Genomic DNA, 20612 nt, shown 5'->3' on the forward strand with positions numbered 1-20612 from the left:
TGCAGGATTTTGCAAAGTGCTTTAGGGATACACCTTGTTTGGAAGACACTATATAAAAATATATTCTGATCCTCAATTGTTTTCTCAAATGAATAATCCCATTAATTTAAGTGGGAGTACTTGTGAGAATAAAGATTTACAACAGCAGACCCTAAAATGGTATGTTGTATAATTGTTGTTTTCTCCCCTTGGGTGACTTTAATACTACCCTAGATTTGGATGGTTATTAGCACTGAACACATTTGCTAAATATAGTAACTGTACAGTTATTTTACTATGCAGTTTTGTCTCTGTGACCTAGATTCAACTATTTTTTTAACATACATTTTCAGCAGACATTGAGAACAAAATGTCTGATGGTATTTTGCATCACTAAACTCAAAATTCACCCAGGCACATATTCACAGAACTGGTGTATTAGCATGGATTAATGTTTTTCTTTCTAACACATTACATGATAATTTCCTTCAAGATTATTACTGAAGGTCAAACTATGCACTAGGCCAGGAGCTTCTGCAGCAGTTGGGGAAGTGTTGTGGGAAGGGAGGAATCCACCTACCTCCCAGGCTGCAATTTGCAAAGCCACTCTCCAACTGTTATTCTCTGGGGTTACAGTAACCTTGTCTCCTGTGTGGTTCTTCCCATTCTGCAGAGTTTTGATAGATCCACATAGTAATGGATCTTATTGGTCTCATCCCAGCTATTGTCACAGTCCACCTCTTAAAACCTCCCCTGGGCGTTGGGATGAAGGGAGCTCCCCCCCAATCGTGAGGCTGAGCTTTACAGTGCACTGAATGTTCGTATATGGTGTGTACTTTCCACATACACTCCTTCAACTCCACTCAGAGCCTTCCACACTCTCATAGAGGGAGAGGGGAGACAGATCCCTATTTGATTAAAGCAGTTACCCAGTTTTGGGAGTCTTGAAGGTTGTTTCAGCGAGGAGAAGAAATGGGTGGTGGAGTCAGGTATGGTATCTTTTTGATACAATCTTGTTTATCTAAAATAAATTATAAAATCCGGTTTCCATGAACACAATAGGACTCAAACAACAGAAGGTTATTTGGTCACAGTTCCCAGGCTCTTTCTGACAGCACTTTACCCAAAAGCTCTCTCTCATTTTTTTCTGAGGGTCATACTACTGGGGCTTCTCTTGCTGTGCCTGGGCTTCTTTAATCTTTCTTTGTCTCAGCTGCTTCTCTCACATAGAGACACATAATTCCTGACTCTAGGGGCTGGGCCTTTAAGGAAAAACCATTAATGCAAAACTCACAATAAAATCACAAGAGTTGGTAACACTAATTTTCATTAGCGCCAACGCTGTTGCCAGGAGAAAGTTTCTGCACAAAATGAAAAATCAGCATGTTTCAAGCTATTAAACATTTTATTTTGGAGCAAATAACGGAATCGCTTCTTCACCCAGTCGCTGGTGGTGCTGCTCACAGCCAGAGGCTGATGATTTCCTTTTGCAGAACTGGGCTTTGCCGCAGCTCTGTGCCCCCCGCCTTGGAGGGCAGCTCCCTGCAGTGGCCAAAGCAGGGGCTGCCCCGCTGAGAGCACAGCCTGGCTCTGCGCCGGCCGGCCGGCCAGCCCGGCCCCTCCTGCCTTTGCCGCTGTGCTCGCGGGAAGAGGCTCTCGATAAAGTTAGATTTGAAGAGCCAGGAGACAAGATGGCAGCCTGCATGGGGAAAGTAGCAGCAGGTAGATACTGAGCGGTGCAGCGGGAGCCTGAACGCGCTGAATAAGGGGGGCAGGTGGGGAAGCGAGGACGGCCAGAGACACGTGTTAAATAGGTCGTGGGGTGGGGGAGTTCATGGCAGGGGAATTGCACATGCTAAGTATAGGGGTAAAAACAGGATATACAAAGTACCCCTGTTAGAGGAACAGTGTGTACAGACAACGGTGGAGGCCATGGAAGGAGAATTGCACCTGGTAAAGATATTTAGGGGGAAGGTGCAGATCACCCATGCTGAGTAGGTGAGTGCAAATGGGTGGTTGTTCACGCTGAGGAGTGGCTCCTGGGTAGTGACTCAGTGAATGGGACATGGGACTTAGTCAAGAATCCTGGCTTGTATTTTTTTGACTCTGCCATAGACTTGTCTGACCTTTGGTAAGTCACTTAGCTTCTGTGACTCAGTTTCCCTTTCTGTAAAATAGTTTTTGCCTTGTGAAAGCTATTGATATCGACAGATGAGAATTTATTATTTTAATTAATTGTGAGAAGTCATGAAATTGTGCGTGATGAGTATTTCTGTACAGTTTAAATGCTCTATTTTGTATTTATTTATTTATTTGTGATCCTAATAATTCAGACTGCTGGGTTGTGGAGTATTGCAGTTTTAGATTCTGATCCTTAAGTTGCTCTGTATGGTCAGATCTCTGCATAGAGGTCTCTTGTCTTTAATAGGTGCAGGATGCTATCCACATGGAGCTTCTTGAAGGATTACTTCAGGACGTCATTTTTTTAGATATGTAGAATTAATGCATCTTATAAGCAAACTTCCCGATTTCCCACAGACGAAATGTGCTACATACCCACATTTTTTCTTATTTTCATACATAGTTTCAACATTGCTAAACGTTTGCAGTGTTTTTTGTTAGATATATTGTTAAATGTAGATGACTTTCTGTTTGTAAATAAAATAAAGAACTCACCCAAGTTTTCAGTGCAAGAGTGTTAGACCAGTTTGGTTGTTTTTAATACTAAGCACAATAAGAAAAAAAATGTGGATGTATTTACTCTATGAATAGAATTTTTTGGAATGTACAGATGATTGTTAGAATAACTCTTAAAATTGGATTTTGTCTTGGTTAGAATCTTCTGTTTTCTTGTGAAAAATAAAGGGTGTTAAGCCTTGTGGGGCAAACCTGAAGCATAATGCCTACTTTTTTAATATTTATCTTGGATGTTACATGCAAACTTCTCTTCCTTCCCTTATGTGGAGACATGATTCTTTTCTCTCTAAAGAGTTAAAGATTGTTTGATCTCAGTTACAGTGCCAAAACTAAATTATTGTGCAATTTAGCCATGGACTCGATCTCAAACGGGGACTATCAAAGAAGAAGCAGAGTGCTGTCTAGTCATTAGTATGAGACAGGCAGCTAAAATACCTAAGAACACTCAGTCCATTTTATGGGATAGTACAAACTTTCTGATTCCCTGGATTCTGGGGTCATCTGGAGCAATCCCCAATATAAATTACAGAAGCCCAAAGGCTGTGTAAATTGTGCTGGCTTGTTAATGGCACTTGGAGATTGCTGGTGTTTAGGAATAACTAACCCATGCCCTATGCTCATTGTGCTCAGGGACTGGGAGGTGGTGTTGGATATACTAGTGGCTCTATGCCACATGAGGACCCTTCCTGCTCTGGAATTTTAGGGTAGCTTTCCTTCAGCATACTTGAGAATTGTTCCGAAGGGCATTATCCTGTAATGGTGACTCTCATGTATAACCTCTCTCACATGTATTATTATTGAGTTCAGTGGGACTCCGCATGTGTTTGATGTAACCATTACATTGGTTGTGCAGCTCCCATTGATTAAAAAATAAAATATCTGATCCTGCACCATTGAAATGTGTTGTAATTAAGTATGTGCTGACTTAATTTTATAATGGATGCTGCATCAGCCCCCCAGCTTTTAAAATTGTTTTGTCTGTATTAGAGTGCAAGCTCCTTGGGACGGGAGCTATTTTGTGTGTGTCTGAATTCTGCTGAACACTCTGCTGGTGATCAGTGAACACCAATATAATGAATTGAATAGGTAGTCCAAATAGATACTGCTTAGAATCATTAAGAATGATTTTTTTAAAAGTACTATAGTTGAAGAAAGTGACATAACATGCATTCTATAATCTCAGTGAAATGGGGAAGATGACTAAGAAATTTATGTGGATCCTGTTTTCATATATTTCTTTAAAGGGCAATGTCTCTGAACCATCCCTAGAAACATGAGATGTGTACATTTAAAAAGTAGGTCTTCAAAATACCCCGTGGACATTGATGTTGACTGCATTAGAAGAAGAAAGAAAAAAGAAATTGCACGTAAGAATTTATCTACACATGGTCAGCATCTGCAAATTTCAACCAGGAAAAATGCTTCAGTCAAAGTAGTCTGGGCTACACAATGAGCAGAGAGCCTGGTTCTTCTCTTGTATACAGTGGAGTAAATCATGAATAATTCAGTTAAAGTCAATGGAGAGACATTTGTCTGACTAAAAAATCTATCCCAGAGACAACAAAACCAGTCACCAGAAGAAAGCAAACTTACTTGCTTTACACTACAGAGGCCATGTTTACGCGGTGGGTGTTACAGCAGCATAGCTATTGCACCATAGCTATGCCACTGTAACCCAGTAGTGTAGACGCAGGCTACAGCAATGGAAGAGGTTTTTCTGTTGCTGTGGGAACTTCACCTCCCTGTGAGACAGTAGCTAGGTTGGCAGAAGCATTCTTCCATCATAGCTGTATCAAAACCGGGGTTTAGGTTGGCCAAGCTATGGTGGTCAGGGCATGAATTTTTCACGCCCTTGAGCATCGTAAGTATGTCAACCTGAGTTGTTTAAGTGTAGACCAAGCCAAAGAATACAGAAACTGGAAAATACGTAAACCAACCTATTCTGTATGTTCTACAAAACATCCAAAGCCTCAATGCATCCTTGGCACAATTTCATAGCAGAATTGTGCATTTGAGGTTGTAAAGAAGTTGAGAATACATAAAAGGCTTCTGATACTCAAGCTTGGCCTTGAGGCATTGGGAGCTTTGACATGGTCTAAAGCAAAAACTGGCATAAAATGTAACCACTGGTTTCATGTATACATACTTGTATCTCATTCTGGCAGCAGTAGTCTAGTGATGGGAGATCTGCCCTGTCCTGCCCTCCTTCCCCTGTCTTCACCGTACCTTCCTCCCCCTCCCCACCCCCAGAAAATTCCAGCACCCACTGTCAACAGATTAACTTTTTAGCAAGCCATTTTATATATCAGAATATGCAATTTCCTGCAATACCATGGACCAAATTTACTGAATTAAGTTTAAGTATTTTAGGAGTTAATTGTAATTAAAAGGCAAATGTTTATACATTATTGTGGGATTGTATGGGACTTCTTTAGGAAACATGACTATGGAAACCCTGGGAAGTGTTGTGAACTTTAGAAGATTCTTCTAAACAATGGGGCAGATAGGAATGAACTTTTAGGGCAGGTCTACATTACTGCTTAAGTTGATCTAACTTATGTTGCTCAGGGTTGTGGAAAAGATGCCCCCCACCCCCCTCTGAGTGACACAAGTTACAGTGACCTAAGCACTGTTCATACTGGCGCTATGTTGATGGGAGACTATCTCCCGCTGACATAACTTTTGCCTCTTGCAGAGGTGGAGTAATTATGCCAACGAGAGAGCGCTCTCCCTTCGGCACAGAGCGTCTTCACCAGACGTGCTACAGCAGTGCAGCTGTGCCAATGTAGTGCTTCTAGAGTAGACTTGCCTTGAAAGTTAAGTGTGTTTCTCAGGAAATCTCTAGGGGGTTATGTATGCAAATGTAAGAAGGAGAGGACCTTTTGTCTGTTGAGTGCTTGTTATATGAGGACAGATCAGAAAGACCCAAACTGGATAAAAGAGCGACTCACCGATTAATGGGGGTGGCTGTTTTGAGTCAAGGCAGTTACGAACTTGTGACCACAGAAAAACCCTTGGAGGGGTTTGAAGGAGTGTTCACCTGCCAGAGCTTTTGTTGGAGTTGGGGTGATCTCTGGTAAGCTTATTAGCATATGTGTATGTTTTTACTGTTTTTAATGTCTTATTTGTAAGAATAAATACCATACTGCTCTTTCTGAGCAAGCATAACCGTAGGCAATTGCCCTGTTGTTAGCCTCTGAGGATAAAATCAAAGCAGGCCTGCCTAGGCACTCTGCCTTGCTGGGGACGTCATAGTTTAGTCAGGGAACTGTGCAGCCTGGAAAACCCATCAGAAGGGAAAGAGACACAGGGCTCTGCCCAAGAGTGGTAAAGGCTGATGAGCCGGAAGCCTAAAGGTGGGTGCCCTTGCTGGAGTTTGTAATCCTAATTTAAACCCTCTTTCTCATGCTGTAGTTTCCTCTGATTATCTCTGCAGTCAGCTGAGGAGGCCCTAGACATTCACATAGACAGACCATATGTTTGTGTTGTTTCCTGTTCATAAGTCTTATGGCCTGTTTCTGTTTTAATTAAAATATTTATTTTATAATGAAAACTGTTCAAAATTATTTAAGTAATGGCTTCAACCATTTACAACCCCTCTCCCAGGGCCTGCCAGTTCAATTCTACTGCAATATTCTTAAAAATCAAGCATTTTTAGCAAGCTAAGCAGAAATGGGAATGGCCAGTATTTGGAAGAGAAAACTAACCTAATTGTTATAGGTGACTCAGTAGGTGGTATTCGTCCTCAGAGATCTGAATTTGTATCTACTGAAGTCAATGTCAAAGCTCCTATAGACTTCAATAGTGTAGAATCGAGACCTAGATCAGTACTGAATCACTTCCTCTGCACAGTTCTTCAGTGTTCTTCTCTAACCTGGAGCCTTAGTATGGATTGGAGATTAATCAATTTCAATCAATAAATAATCATTCAATCTCTTAGACTGCAGTGGTCAATAAATATTCTGTCTCCTGAGGGCTACAGTATCAGGAATATTGATCAGGATCATTGAATTAGAGACCTTAGAAGCACATGAGAAAGAATTGCAATTTATCACAAGTCCCTTTATTGATAAATCCACTAAGCAGATAAACAATCCCACCAATGCTGAAATACAAGAGCAGATAGAGAGACAGTGTTAAGCCCTAGGACTGGCATCACTCACATCTCCTGCTAGGGGACCTTGGAGTGTCAGTCATTATCTTCATTGTCCTCATCAACCATTTGTCATCCTGGTGTCTTCCCCCTGTGTTTTCCCACACCCACCCCAGCACTCAGGCTGGACAACAGCTTTTTATTCTGAGGTATGCTTATGCCTACTGCTGCTCATAAATATGCATAAGGGTTCCAATCTCTTTTTCCTTATCCATATGCCATTAATTTAGGGATGCCCCATCTCTTACTGGGTGTCTCCTTACTACCCCTTATTCTCATTAATATCTATGTACTATAGCAACTTGAGGTTATTATAGAATTCCCCAAAATGTTATCGGGCATCTTGTGGCATTAACTGGTACATTGTGCCATAGTTTCCAGTCTATTAAATGCTGATGTTCTGGAAACTATGCAGTAACATGTATTTTACTGCAATTTTACACTTCACTGGTACAGGATTATCTTTCAGTCAACTAGTCATGCACATCAGTTTCAGGCCTAAGGCCTTGTGTGGCTAAGCTGAATATCTCACAGATCTGAGGACCTATGTTACAACATTAATTAATACTTATAGTTCACCTCTATATTCTAAATATACTTAATATCTCTTATTCTTTGCTACAGACTTCATCCTCTGCAAAGGCAGCAGGAGCAGCATTGCTGTACAGATGCCTCTTAAACAAGCTGTGCAAACTCATGGCACTTCTCTATCCCCACTCCCAAAAAAAACCCACAACCAAGAGAAATGGCAAAATCCATGAACCACTATAGCAAACCACTATTCCTAATTATGAGATCCTTCCTTCTCTAAGCCTGTCGTGCATCCCAGATTTTAACTCCAAGCTCTCAAATTTCTCAGTTTGGTTCATAGCCAGTCACAAGAAAAAATCATAATGCCAAGTATTGGACTGACGTGTGTGTGTGTATATAAAATGAAAATCACTTATTCTACTGACAAATATACAGCCCTGACAATAGTCCAATATGAGTAGACAGGAGTCCACAGAAGCAGGTTAAAGTTCAACAAGGGCCTCCTCAGAGACATCCACAAAGAGCTCAGCTGCCATAATTGTTGGTCCATGTTGTTTCTCATGCCAGTGAGCCTTTCCATGACTAAATTGTCTCAGATCTTATTCACCCATTTCTGCCTGGATGTAGACCCCTGCCTTTATGCCATCAGGTGACCATATTGTTAATGACCTTATGCGTACATTCTGAACCAAACTCTGCTCCGTTTCTCATGCAAGTAGTCACATTGAAGTCAGAGAAACTGTTTGCATTAATAGAGCAAACAACATTTGGCCCTAGCAAATGCTTTGAGATGGAATACCCTTAAAATGGCTAAGAAGGGGATAGGGTGGCCAGGTGTCAGGTTTTCGACCAGAACATCCAGTCAGAGCTACTGACCAGACACCCAAAGTCTGGTTACTGTGGGTGAGGGAGGCACCAGGTCATCACCCACACCAGCTTGTACTCAGCCACGGCCGCCTCCTACCTGCATCGGGCGGCTGCAGCTCCAAGCCCTGGCCTCCGCAGGCAAGACCCTACTGACCCAGGCAGAGGGGAGTAGAGGCGGGAGAGGGGAAAAGCAATGAGCAACAGGGGAGAGAGAAGGAAGAGGAGCAAATGGAGGGGTGAGGCCTTCGGGAAAGAGGCAGGGCATGATGGGGCCTCGGGGAGAGCTGGGGCAGGGGAGGTTCCGGCAATTCTGCCGGAGTATCTGGTATGTAAATATTACAAAGTTGGTAACTGTAGAAGGATGCTGTATGTTAAACAGAATAATCCTTAGAATTCTTTCCAGCTGTAGAGCATTTCACTAACTTTTTATCCTCAAACAGTCCTGTGATATAGGAAGTATTAGTCCATTATACAAATGTGAAAACTAAGAAAGGAAGAGAGGCAAAATGATCTACCCAACATCACAGAGGGATGGAATAGCAGAGATGGAATAAAACTTGGGAGTTATTGGCTACCACTCTTGTGACTTAACATTTGATCACATCTCCCTCCACTGGGAAGCAACTAAGATTGTTCACCTTTCTATAGGTATTTGGGCTTTAGGAATAAATATATTAGTTCTTCATTATGTTTAGAAAGGGTTTTTTTACATCCTTATTTCTATTTTATTAAATGTGAAGCTCTGAATAATACAAAAACAATGTACAGGTTAGTGGTGTGTAACTGGCCCTTAAATTCTATAAACTTGTGCATATAATTATGAAAATCTTTATTTTCATACCAAGCTCAACTGAAGCTTAAAATTAACTTTTTTAAAAAATCCCTATTGTTGTTTGTAATGGACACATCTGAGCATTCATGCTATAAATTCTTCATTTACCTCCTCTGAATTAATTTGTTTCAGAACAAAAAAAGCCATTGAACTGATAGCAGAAGAAGAGAAAATGCTTCCCTGCTATCTTCCTATCTCTGTCTTTAGCATACCATAAATGTAAGGACATAGGAGTTATTTGGGCTTCATTAAAAGGGGAAAGGACGTGCATTAATTTTTTTTCAAAAGGATTATGACGATGTCATTCAATTTTACAGGGCTTCTTACCAGATTGCAAACTACAGCACACACGGTACGGACTTTATCAGTGTCACGCTCCTTAACTCAAAAAGTTCCATGCTCTTTGTGGAAATTGGGGCGACTCAATCATGTAGCAATTGCGGTACCTGATTTGGAAAAGGCCCAGTCTTTTTACAAGAGTGTTTTAGGAGCCCAGGTGAGTGAGACAGTTCCTCTTCCTGAACATGGCGTCTACACTGTTTTTGTGGAGCTGGGAAACACAAAGCTGGAACTGCTGAACCCTCTGGGAGAAAAAAGTCCAATTTCAGGCTTTCTGCAAAAAAACAAGGCTGGAGGAATGCATCATATCTGCATTGAGGTATTATACATGCATACTTTCTATTATATTAAAAAAAATCTTTATCTTGTTAAACAGCTTCATACTTTCTAATAGATTCAACCTGAATAAAAACCCACATTGGTTATGCCGAGTCATTATCATTTGGGTAATTCTACCGAAGACCAGCAAATAAAAAGTGAAGTTGCAGTGATGAAATTCAGGCCAATTTCATATTATCATTATACAAGCAGTTTTATTTTCTTTTTAATCTGCCCAAACTGAATTCAATAATTGTAATGTCCTGCCTGAAAGAAATGGGGACAAACTCATAGAATGTAGCAATGTCCAGCAAAGGTGGCAATTTCGGGATGTTCAAAATATATGCACTGGAAAAACCTGTGTGTGTCAGTTTTTATATATCACTTATAATGGGGTGCACAAGTGTAAATTAGAGCATAATTTGAAGACAGTGGGGTTTTACCAGAGTTCCTGTGTTTTATATTTTGTTGAAAATTCAATATGCAAGTCAGAAAAGAATCCTGGGAAAACGCTCACTGCTGTGTTGGTTCTCAGAGATGAGAGTAGTAAAATTAGGTAATCAGAGATGAATCTGCATATTCACAGGGAGTAGAACTACTGAGCAAGGTCGTGTGTGTTTGTTTTTTTACAATCACTTTTCAGAATAGAATCAAAATTTAAAGGTTATCACAATATACACTTAATTGTGTTGCATATTGTATATGGTCCTCATATACAATATAGGGACCCGTCTCAAACACACATGCGTATCTTTAATCATGTGAGTAGTCCTGTTGAACTTAGTAGGACTACTCACATGAATAAAGTTAAATTGATTGCCAGATTGTGTCCATAAACTATAAGTATCGTAAATTACATACTTACAAGAAAAATAGAAAATTCTTCACATGTATAACATATCCAAGTTTTCCCCCTAAATTATTAAGCCTCCATATTTTCAAAGTAGAGCCTGTCAGTATAGACCGGCCAATCACCGTATAGCACTGCTCAGATGACATGCAGAGCAGTTGATATCATAAACCGAGCTGCTCGCATTATTCTTAAAGAAAATGTATAAAAATTCAAACGTGTAATACAAAATTATAAAAATTGGATAGGACAAGTCTCAAGCTGTTTGATTTATGCTTTACGCTTTTCGAACCTTTTGTCTGTGTTAGTCTGTAAATTGATACTTTGTGTATTAATTTTCTATTTTCTTTATCGCAACTGAAATATTATAACTGCCCTGAATATTTATTATTTAATATTAAAACTTTAGGATATATTCTCCACTGAACAAGAAAATAATCTTTAAGGTAGTGGATTGGTATTAACAAGTAACATTCAAAAATAGTATTGAGTGCTTAGATGGAAACTCCCCAATTTCAGTTGCTATGGAAATTTGTCATTGACTGTGGAACAGATGTAAGTGAAGATTAAAACAAAAAGCCTTAATTCAGATATTCTTACAGATGAATTAGAAGCTTGTCATATATAGAAAAAAGGCTACAATTGGCTGTTTATGAGACAGGGAAAACAAACTCCCACATTTGACTCTCTGGAATAGTAGAAGGACTGTAGGTCAGCATTGAGTTGACAGGCTAGAGGAAAATCTTGCTCATTAATAGTTGCACTTCTATCTGTCTTTCACAGAGGGAACTCAAAACATTTCACAAACATAAAAAATCCTGAGGTATTCCCATTTATAAAGAGATTAAATGAACCATAGTGAATTAGTTGTTCTAGGCTAGATAGTAAGTCAGTGGTAAAGGAGGGAATGGAACACAAGAGTCTTGGCTACCAGTCCTCTGCTTTAACTTCTTCCGAGGCTGGATGTTTTATATTGGCAATTATAGATTCTGTTTTGTGATTCATGCTAGCACAGAGTTCCTGGACTGCATTTGTTCTATTTGCATGGCTCAATAGTTTAGAGCTTGGTAAAGTATTAAATCATATTAGTCTACTTCTGCAGTAATAAATTACTTTAAATAAATCTTTTTAATTAATGACTTCCACAGGAAAAAAAATAGAACCAACAAGACAAAAAGTGGAGGTGGGGGGAGGAGGGTGATTTGCCCATGTATGGCAGTGTATGATTATGCAGAATGCTGTTTAAGCATATTGAATTTTAATACAAGCGATGATATAGTGTATCATTCATGGGGGGGGGGGGAATGGGACAAAAAGCATGCTTTTATTAGTTCTCTTTTCCAGTTCTTTCTTTGAGCGTCCTTTTGAATAAGATGTATTTTTCAGGAAATGGTAGATCATAATTTAATGCAGCAAAAATGCAATTCCTTTTCAAGAAGTGTAGACTTCCCCCCACAGGAGTAAATTTCTGCCTATGGCTGTATGTCAGGGAGGGATGACTATTCCCTGCTTCCATTTCCCAAACAATGAGGAGGAGGGAGGGGAACAGTTAAGCCCTTATCCTGTAAACCCTAAGGCTTGACTTACACTAGAAAATTTGGTCAGTATAACTACATCACTCAAGGGTGTGAATTCTCCTGTCGAACTGGCTACTGCCTCTCAGGGAGGTGGAGTACCTATGCTGACAGGAGAAGTCTCCCATGGACATGAGTAGTGTCTTCACAGTAGCGCTACAGTGGCACAACTGTGTTGCTGCAATGTTTTACATGTAGGCAAGCCCTTAAGTGTGCCTAAGTTTACTACCGTGACTAGTCCCCTTGAAATTAAATTTAAGTACACCTATATAGTGGATAATAAATCGGAGATGGCTACTGTTCACTTTATAAATTCTGTTTTAGTGACTCAGCAATTGCATTCAAATTCAGTAGATCAGAATGTTTTATATTTCTTGTAAGTATAGTATCTATTTGCAGTTGTTCAAGAAATTAAAATAAAAGACTAATTCAATCTGCTCAAATTGCTGTTAAGCAGAATTGTTTTGCAGTGCTGTTAGGAGAATGTAAAAGACTACAGCAGAACTCAAGAAATGGGGATGGGGAAGACAGGAATAATAAGTGGTAAGGGCTGTTTTTAAAAAAAACTCCAAACTGCTAAGTAGTAGAAATAGCAACACTACTTAATTACAGCTACAAAGAGAGGAACACACTAGGAATATTTAAAATGACTATATCTACTTAAATCTTTTAGGAGCTGGAGTGTGTGTTTGTTTCAAAGATACTTCAAGAAGCATAAAGAAAAGGAGTACTTTATGAGCTACTTCGTGAGCTACAGCTCACTTCATCGGATGCATACTGTGGAAAGTGTAGAAGATCTTTTTATACACACAAAGCATGAAAAAATACCTCCCCCCACCCCACTCTCCTGATGGTAATAGCTTATCTAAAATGACCACTCTCCTTACAATGTGTATGATAATCAAGGTGGGCCATTTCCAGCACAAATCCAGGGTTTAACAAGAACGTCGGGGGGGGGGGGGGGTAGGAAAAAACAAGGGGAAATAGGTTACCTTGCATAATGACTTAGCCACTCCCAGTCTCTATTCAAGCCTAAGTTAATTGTATCCAATTTCCAAATGAATTACAATTCAGCAGTCTCTCGCTGGAGTCTGGATTTGAAGGTTTTTTTGTTGTAATATCGCAACTTTCATGTCTGTAATCGCGTGACCAGAGAGATTGAAGTGTCCTCTGACTGGTTTATGAATGTTATAATTCTTGACATCTGATTTGTGTCCATTTATTCTTTTACGTAGAGACTCGCCAATGTACATGGCAGAAGGGCATTGCTGGCACATGATGGCATATATCACATTGGTGGATGTGCAGGTGAACGAGCCTCTAATAACATCAGCCACACTATCAGGCCCTGTGATGGTGTCCCCTGAATAGATATGTGGGCACAGTTGGCAACGGGCTTTGTTGCAAGGATAGGTTCCTGGGTTAGTGGTTCTGTTGTGTGGTATGTGGTTGTTGATGAGTATTTGCTTCAGGTTGGGGGGGCTGTCTGTAGGCAAGGACTGGCCTGTCTCCCAAGATTTGTGAGAGTGTTGGGTCATCCTTCAGGATAGGTTGTAGATCCTTAATAATGTGTTGGAGGGGTTTTAGTTGGGGGCTGAAGGTGAAGGCTAGTGGCGTTCTGTTATTTTCTTTGTTAGGCCTGTCCTGTAGTAGGTGACTTCTGGGAACTCTTCTGGCTCTATCAATCTGTTTCTTCACTTCCGCAGGTGGGTATTGTAGTTGTAAGAATGCTTGATAGAGATCTTGTCAGTGTTTGTCTCTGTCTGAGGGGTTGGAGCAAATGCAGTTATATCGCAGAACTTGGCTGTAGACAATGGATCGTGTGGTGTGGTCAGGGTGAAAGCTGGAGGCATGTACGTAGGAATAGCGGTCAGTAGGTTTCCGGTATAGGGTGGTGTTTATGTGACCATCGTTTATTAGCACCGTAGTGTCCAGGAAGTGGATCTCTTGCGTGGACTGGACCAGGCTGAGGTTGATGGGGGGGATGGAAATTGTTGAAATCATGGTGGAATTCCTCAAGGGCTTCTTTTCCATGGGTCCAGATGATGAAGATGTCATCAATATAGCGCAAGTAGAGCAGGGGCGTTAAGGGACGAGAGCTGAGGAAGCGTTGTTCTAATTCAGCCATAAAAATGTTGGCATACTGTGGGGCCATGCGGGTACCCATAGCAGTGCCGCTGATTTGAAGGTATACATTGTCCCCAAATGTAAAATAGTTATGGGTAAGGACAAAGTCACAAAGTTCAGCCACCAGATTAGCCGTGACATTACCGGGGGCTAGTGTTCTTGACGGCTTGTAGTCCATCTTTGTGTGGAATGCTGGTGTAGAGGGCTTCTACATCCATAGTGGCCAGGATGGTGTTATCAGGACGATCACGATGGATTGTAGTTTCCTCAGGAAGTCAGTGGTGTCTCAAAGGTAGCTGGGAGTGCTGGTAGCGTAGGGCCTGAGGAGGGAGTCTACATAGCCAGACAATCCTGCTGTCAGGGTGCCAATGCCTGAGATGATGGGGCGCCCAGGATTTCCAGTTTTATGGATCTTGGGTAGTAGATAGAATATCCCAGGTCAGGGTTCCAGGGGTGTGTCTGTGCGGATTTGATCTTGTGCTTTTTCAGGGAGTTTCTTGAGCAAATGCTGTAGTTTCTTTTGGTAACCCTCAGTGGGATCAGAGGGCAATGGCTTGTAGAAAGTGGTGTTGGAGAGCTGCCGAGCAGCCTCTTCTTCATATTCCGTCCTATTCATGATGACAACAGCACCTCCTTTGTCAGCCTTTTTGATTATGATGTCAGATTTGTTTCTGAGGCTGTGGATGGCATTGTGTTCCGCATGGCTGAGGTTATGGGGCAAGCGATGCTGCTTTTCCACAATTTCAGCCCGTGAACATCGGCGGAAGCACTCTATGTAGAAGTCCGTCTGCTGTTTCGACCTTCAGGAGGAGTCCACCTAGAATCCTTCTTTTTGTAGTGTTGATAGGGAGGTCTCTGTGGCCCAACTTGATTATCATACCCATTGTAAGGAGAGTGATCACTTTAGATAAGCTATTACCAGCAGGAGAGTGGGGTGGGGGGAGGTATTTTTTCATGCTTTGTGTGTATAAAAAGATCTTCTACACTTTCCACAGTATGCATCCGATGAAGTGAGCTGTAGCTCATGAAAGCTTATGCTCAAATAAATTGGTTAGTCTCTAAGGTGCCACAAGTATTCCTTTTCTTTTTGCGAATACAGACTAACACGGCTGTTACTCTGAAACCTTTCAAGAAGCATGATGTTGTTCCATGTAGAGCTCTGTTCAGCAAGAGATCTGTGACCTTTCATGGTGCAGAAGTTACCAAAGATGACTGTCAAAGGATGGCATACTGTTAAGTCTGAAAAATTATAAGAAATGTGGCACTCAGTCATTCCTTGCTGTGAAATGTAAAAATACTATGTTGAAAAGATATATATTTTCAGATGTAACAGGTCAAGTGAGCCAAGATCCACAAAATCCAACAGTCAGAGTTTAAATTAAATGGATGAGTGTGGGCTTGTGGCAGCTAGAATTTTGCAAGAGATTTAGTGCTAAAATTTCTCTAAACAAATTCAAAAGAGTTCAGATAAAAGCATCAATAAAGGCTTCCTGTAGCTCTAGGGCTTCCATTAGGATGGCCTGATATTCCTATGTAAGGCCAAATTACAATGAGGAGTCCTAGTCTATCCTAGAAAAATGACCCATTGTAGTGTGGTTGAAAATAATTTGCTACTGGCAAAGAATAGTCGGAACACTTTAACACCTGTTACAGAAAGCATATTGGACACCTGGTGGAAGGGGAGAGGAACCGGTTCTTGATACACACAGTCACCAAGCAGATATTTTCCTAATGGAGATGCACCCAGAGACTCTCACAGCTCACTCTCATTATTGTCCCTTGGGATGCAGTAATTCACTCCAGCTGAGCCCAGCCATGTTTCTCCTTCCGGCTGGTTTTGCTAGCTATCTCTGCAGGAAGTGCAGGCAGCTGTGCTGATTTCTCTACTCAGGGGATGAACCTCAAGGGGTTACTACCCATCACAGAATGTATTACACTTGTAATTAAGGGTTCTCTAATATTAGCATTTTCTAAAAAGCAAACTGGTAACAGTATGGGGGTATGACTGCAGCAACTTCAGGATTTTTAAAAAATCTCAGTTGAAAAGGATTAGGACTTAATTGAATTCTACTTCCTCTGCATTTGCATTATGTAAAGTTTGTTTTCACAATTACATCTTTTAAGCTTATCCATTTAGCTATGTCCAGGCACCTGTCTTGAAAAACAGCACTCCTGTTGTTCTAGTGCCGGGACTTTATTAACTGGTAGTTGTGCTAAACTGAATGTTAATTTTGTTCTTCCAACAAGCTTGCATTCGAGATCTGGGTGAATCAAAGTCTCACTTTATATCAGCACATCCAAAGTAACAACCATTTGGCACAACTTAAGGACAAGTCCATGTTAAATACTCTTTTTAGGTTGCCCTGAAATTATATATGTGATGATACTTTTACTATGAAATACAGTTGCCCAAGAGGAAAATGGATCACAGTCCGGTGTGTATTATCCTCTAGTATTCTTGGTAGTTCGAGGTGTCTCTGAGGAGATCCATTTATACCAAACCTAACTGGTAAGATCAAGATGAACCTAAGTGAATGGTACATAACCCCAGCATTTAATGAGTCAGGATTCTGTCTTCAGTTAGATGGGAAAGCATTCCTTGGTTAATGATCTTGTAAAGCTATACAATCTACTATTTAGGAACAATGTGGAGCTTACAGCTATTGATTTTGATTATTTATTAATTTTGCATTATAAAGTAACTAAAAGGTTGATGTATTACAGAATCTCTTAACAAACAGAACTATTAAATATAGTACAATCTTCTTGACATTTCTTGATTAAAATCTCCAGGTAACTGCATGTTTCTGTAGCATTTTTGGTTTTTAGAATTATGTAGTGCTTTATTTTTATTATGGCACTACACTATTGTTCCTAATATAAAATCTGTGAATCATACACTTTAATGTTCCACATTGTATACATGTTTGTTTTTATAAGGTTGATGATATAAAAGCGGCTATGGCAGAACTGAAGGAAAAGAAGATCCGAATATTGAGCGAAGAGCCCAAAATAGGGGCGCACGGCAAACCAGTGATTTTTCTCCACCCTAAAGATTGTGATGGAGTCCTTGTAGAACTTGAGCAAGCCTGAGCTGTAATCCTAAAAAATGAAATTATGAACTAATTGCAAACCCAATGAGACGGTGTTGGAATTTGTATTATGCCTTGCACTGTGTAAAAGTCATTGTACTTAATTCTTTCTTGTTGATTAAACGCATTACAGCTCTTAAGTTGTGAAATGTGGAGAAATAACAATACATACAGGAGGAAGCTAAAGCACTGTTAACCCTCCTAGTCATCTGGGGCTATGACTTTTGTTTTGTTCAGACCTTCAAAAATAATACATTTAAATGTATTTGGATTCCATTAGACTTTGAATTTAAATAGTAACATGAGCTGAGGTACATATACAATATAAAGTCTTTTTTTTTTTGTTATCAGTTTGTGGCATAATTTTAATATATAGATTTCTAGGTTACCCTATATCATTTTGCTCTGTATTACCCACTTCTAGATAACAAGAAGATGGCTCAGATATTGCTGTAAGAAAGAAGTCTACAAGAGAACATTGTATTTTCTGTCTCCATCATTATAAGCATTATCTGAGCTCCATATTGATTGGTTCATTCAGTTATAGGATCCTTGTGTTATTGTTTGGTTGTCTGCAATTGCTAAGCAACTGTTCTCTACCATAACAATTGCTGCCAAGAAAACTGTTGTCTAAATCACCATTTTGTAGCTTTATGTATTACATATATATGAAAAAAAATCAAGATTTATAGGGGCATAATTGGTTTATTTTAAATATACTGTGATTACCAAATACTTATTTTGTTTTAGTTTTGTCAGCAGATATATCTTTGATTTTTAAATTTTAGCTCATACTGATTTATTCTGTTTTCTTCCTGATTGATCTTGAGTGCCTGAACTGAAACCTGACTATTAGGAAAATATCTGGGACATACCAAAAAAAGGCTAATGACTAATATTTTAATTTATATTTTGTTTTCCTTTACAAAAACATTTTCAGGTGATATCTTATTAAAATGTGTATGAATTTTTATTTTACCAAGAGATAAATAAAGCCATCTAGGTCCTGGTGCTGCAAATACTAACTTTACATCTCGGAGTAGTTCTGCTGAAGTCAGTGAGACTACTCATGTTTGAGTGTTTGCTAGATTGGGACCATAGTTTATAAGGGGCCAAATCCTGTTCACTTTATTCATGAGAAGTCTCTTCATCACTTTAATAAAGCTAATCACATGAGTAACGTGAACACCATTTGGCCCAATCTCTTTTTTTACATTGTGGGGGGGGGCATCTACAGCAGAAATAGAAATTGCATATTTTGAAGGCCACATCCTTAAATGTTAAATAAATAATAAGCTCTTTAAAGGATTTATAAATAATTAGATTATTCTATATTTTATATGATAAAGCATATTTCTGAATTTCACTCTTAGAGTTTTGGATACAATTAGAGGAAGTGTTTCCTCCTTTTAGGAACAGGTTACTTTTTTTATCCAGTTTTAATCCATAATAATTGGGCACTAGTGTAGAAGTTAAATAATTTGTGCTTTATTTCCTGTTTGCTACAATAAAAACAGATATATGATGGTCACCTAAGTCAGATTTAATCACGACTTTGAAGATCCTGAAAGCTTGTGTGGTGGTCTTCTGACGCAAGAACCTTAATAATGCAAGAAATCTTGTTATACATTAAAGATGTTAACTTTGGACTCACCGTTCTATTCCTACCTGAAGTAAAAATTGGTTCTCAAGGAAAATGCACTGAGCCTTGTGCAGGGCTATTACATCTGTTCAGTGAACTGTTTATAGAATAGTGAGATTCTGCAAGTTTAAATTTTGTAGATAATTAAGCCAGCGAAAGGTAGGTAAGTACTTAATTTCCCCCCTTAATTTTATTCTGCTACTCTAGAAATCCTGGTTATTATTTTACATATTATTTTATTTTCAGATCATTTGAGGAACAAGAGGCTTTTTTTTTCCCCTTTCAGAATGAATCAAGAATTAAAATGTCAAGATTACAGGGGGTTTTTTGTTGGCTAAAATTATTGGTTACTTGTCTTTGAACCTGAGACTGTTGGGTTGGGCTACTATCACAATAACTGGAGTAGAAGGACTACCAGGTTAAAATTCCTTTCTTTCCCCTTTGTCCTATCTAAAGTTATATGCCCTATGTTGATTGAGGACTAGCTTGACTTGGTCCAGGAACTCCCCACTTAACGTCCTCTCGCTTAACGTTGTTTCGATCTTACATCCCTGCTCAATTACAGAACATGCTCCATTTAAAGTTGTGCAATACTTCGCTGTAATGTCATTTGGCTCCCTATCAGCTCCCCTATGCTCCCCGCCCAGCACCTCTTGCCTGCAGATCAGCGCCTTCCCCCTCCTCCTCCTGCACGTGGCAATCAGCTGGCTTGAGGCGTTCAGGAAGGAGCGGGAGGGGTGAGGACTTGGCACGCAGGCTCCCCTCTCTCCCCTGAACGCTGCAAACCAGCTGATTGCCATGGGCAGGAGAGGGAGGGGGGGAAAGAAGAGGTGGGTTAAGGGTGGGGGCTTGGAGAAAGGGGTGGAGTGGGCAGGCTGAGGGTTGAGCCCCCACCCCTCGTGCTTGCAGAGTAGGGGAAGCTGCTGCTGGTGCTGCTGCACAATGTGCTTCTCCTAGCCTACAGCACCTTCAGCCTCCTTGCTGCCTCATTGTCTCCAGTGCCGGTGGGCTGTGCCTGTGTGGGATAGGGCGCGGGTACCTCCCAACTACAGTACTGTACTGTACGGCAAAAAAAAATTTCCCTAGAACCTAACCCTCCCGCCCCCCATTTACCTTCATTCTTTTTGGCAAACTGAATTCGCTTAACATCGTTTCACTTAAAGTCGCATTTTTCAGGAACATAACTACACCATTAAGTGAGGAATTACTGTAATAGGTAAGGCTGACCAAGAGTGGATGAGGGTCTTGAGTGAACAGGACTTTTTTTTTTTTTTATATCTGAGATGTTTTTCTTCAGACAGTGTCTCCTACAGCACCCATACGGCTCTTTATCAGTTTCCTAGGTACTCACTAGAAAATTCTGTCACACAGTATTTGCAGCAACAATTACCAGCGAGTTCTCAACTAATTGACTTCAGAGAGGGTTCCATGGGGTGTAGGCAACTGCTGCCTTTGCTCACTGTAACAATCTCATTTTGGGTTGGGAGTAAAAACTTAAATCACTAAACACTTGGTAGAAAATAGGGCTCTCACCTTACTCTGAAGAGAGCACACACTATATGCATCAAAACTTATTCTCTCTTTAGAGTAACCAGACATTCAAAAATAAGC

At 40.2% G+C, this 20612-nt stretch overlaps 2 protein-coding genes across 5 annotated transcripts in view; both read left to right on the plus strand.

The window, feature by feature from the left end:
- Positions 1–1613: 1613 nt before the first annotated feature.
- APBA2 (amyloid beta precursor protein binding family A member 2) overlaps positions 1614–20612 on the plus strand; it is a 236861-nt gene continuing 217862 nt past the window's right edge. The window contains exon 1 of the mRNA XM_073303675.1: positions 1614–1701. The gene's annotated coding sequence lies outside the window, so the exon portion shown is untranslated. The remainder of the gene's footprint in view (positions 1702–20612) is intronic.
- MCEE (methylmalonyl-CoA epimerase) lies at positions 1622–19765 on the plus strand. Of its 4 annotated transcripts, none has more exons than XM_073303689.1 (4): positions 1638–1701; positions 3921–4043; positions 9377–9717; positions 17208–19765. In XM_073303689.1, exons 2-4 carry the CDS (start codon positions 3950–3952, stop codon positions 17358–17360), a joined length of 588 nt encoding a protein of 195 aa, XP_073159790.1. In that variant the 5' UTR covers positions 1638–1701; positions 3921–3949; the 3' UTR covers positions 17361–19765. The 4 variants fall into 4 exon arrangements, with proteins under 4 accessions (XP_073159793.1, XP_073159790.1, XP_073159792.1 ...); XM_073303691.1 differs by lacking the exon at positions 1638–1701 and adding an exon at positions 1995–2110; XM_073303692.1 differs by lacking the exon at positions 3921–4043 and having other exon boundaries at positions 1622–1701.

The sequence above is a fragment of the Lepidochelys kempii genome, chromosome 10 (genome assembly GCF_965140265.1).
Source record: "Lepidochelys kempii isolate rLepKem1 chromosome 10, rLepKem1.hap2, whole genome shotgun sequence".
In the NCBI taxonomy this organism is placed as follows: domain Eukaryota; kingdom Metazoa; phylum Chordata; order Testudines; family Cheloniidae; genus Lepidochelys; species Lepidochelys kempii.

What these genes read in the sequence shown, in the direction of transcription:
- MCEE (XM_073303689.1), top strand. Translation starts at nt 3,950, where the DNA reads ATGAGATGTGTACATTTAAAAAGTAGGTCTTCAAAATACCCCGTGGAC. An exon ending in AAAGAAAAAAGAAATTGCAC is followed by an intron (nt 4,044 to 9,376) that starts GTAAGAATTTAT and finishes TCAATTTTACAG; the next exon opens with GGCTTCTTACCAGATTGCAA. An exon ending in TGCATCATATCTGCATTGAG is followed by an intron (nt 9,718 to 17,207) that starts GTATTATACATG and finishes TGTTTTTATAAG; the next exon opens with GTTGATGATATAAAAGCGGC.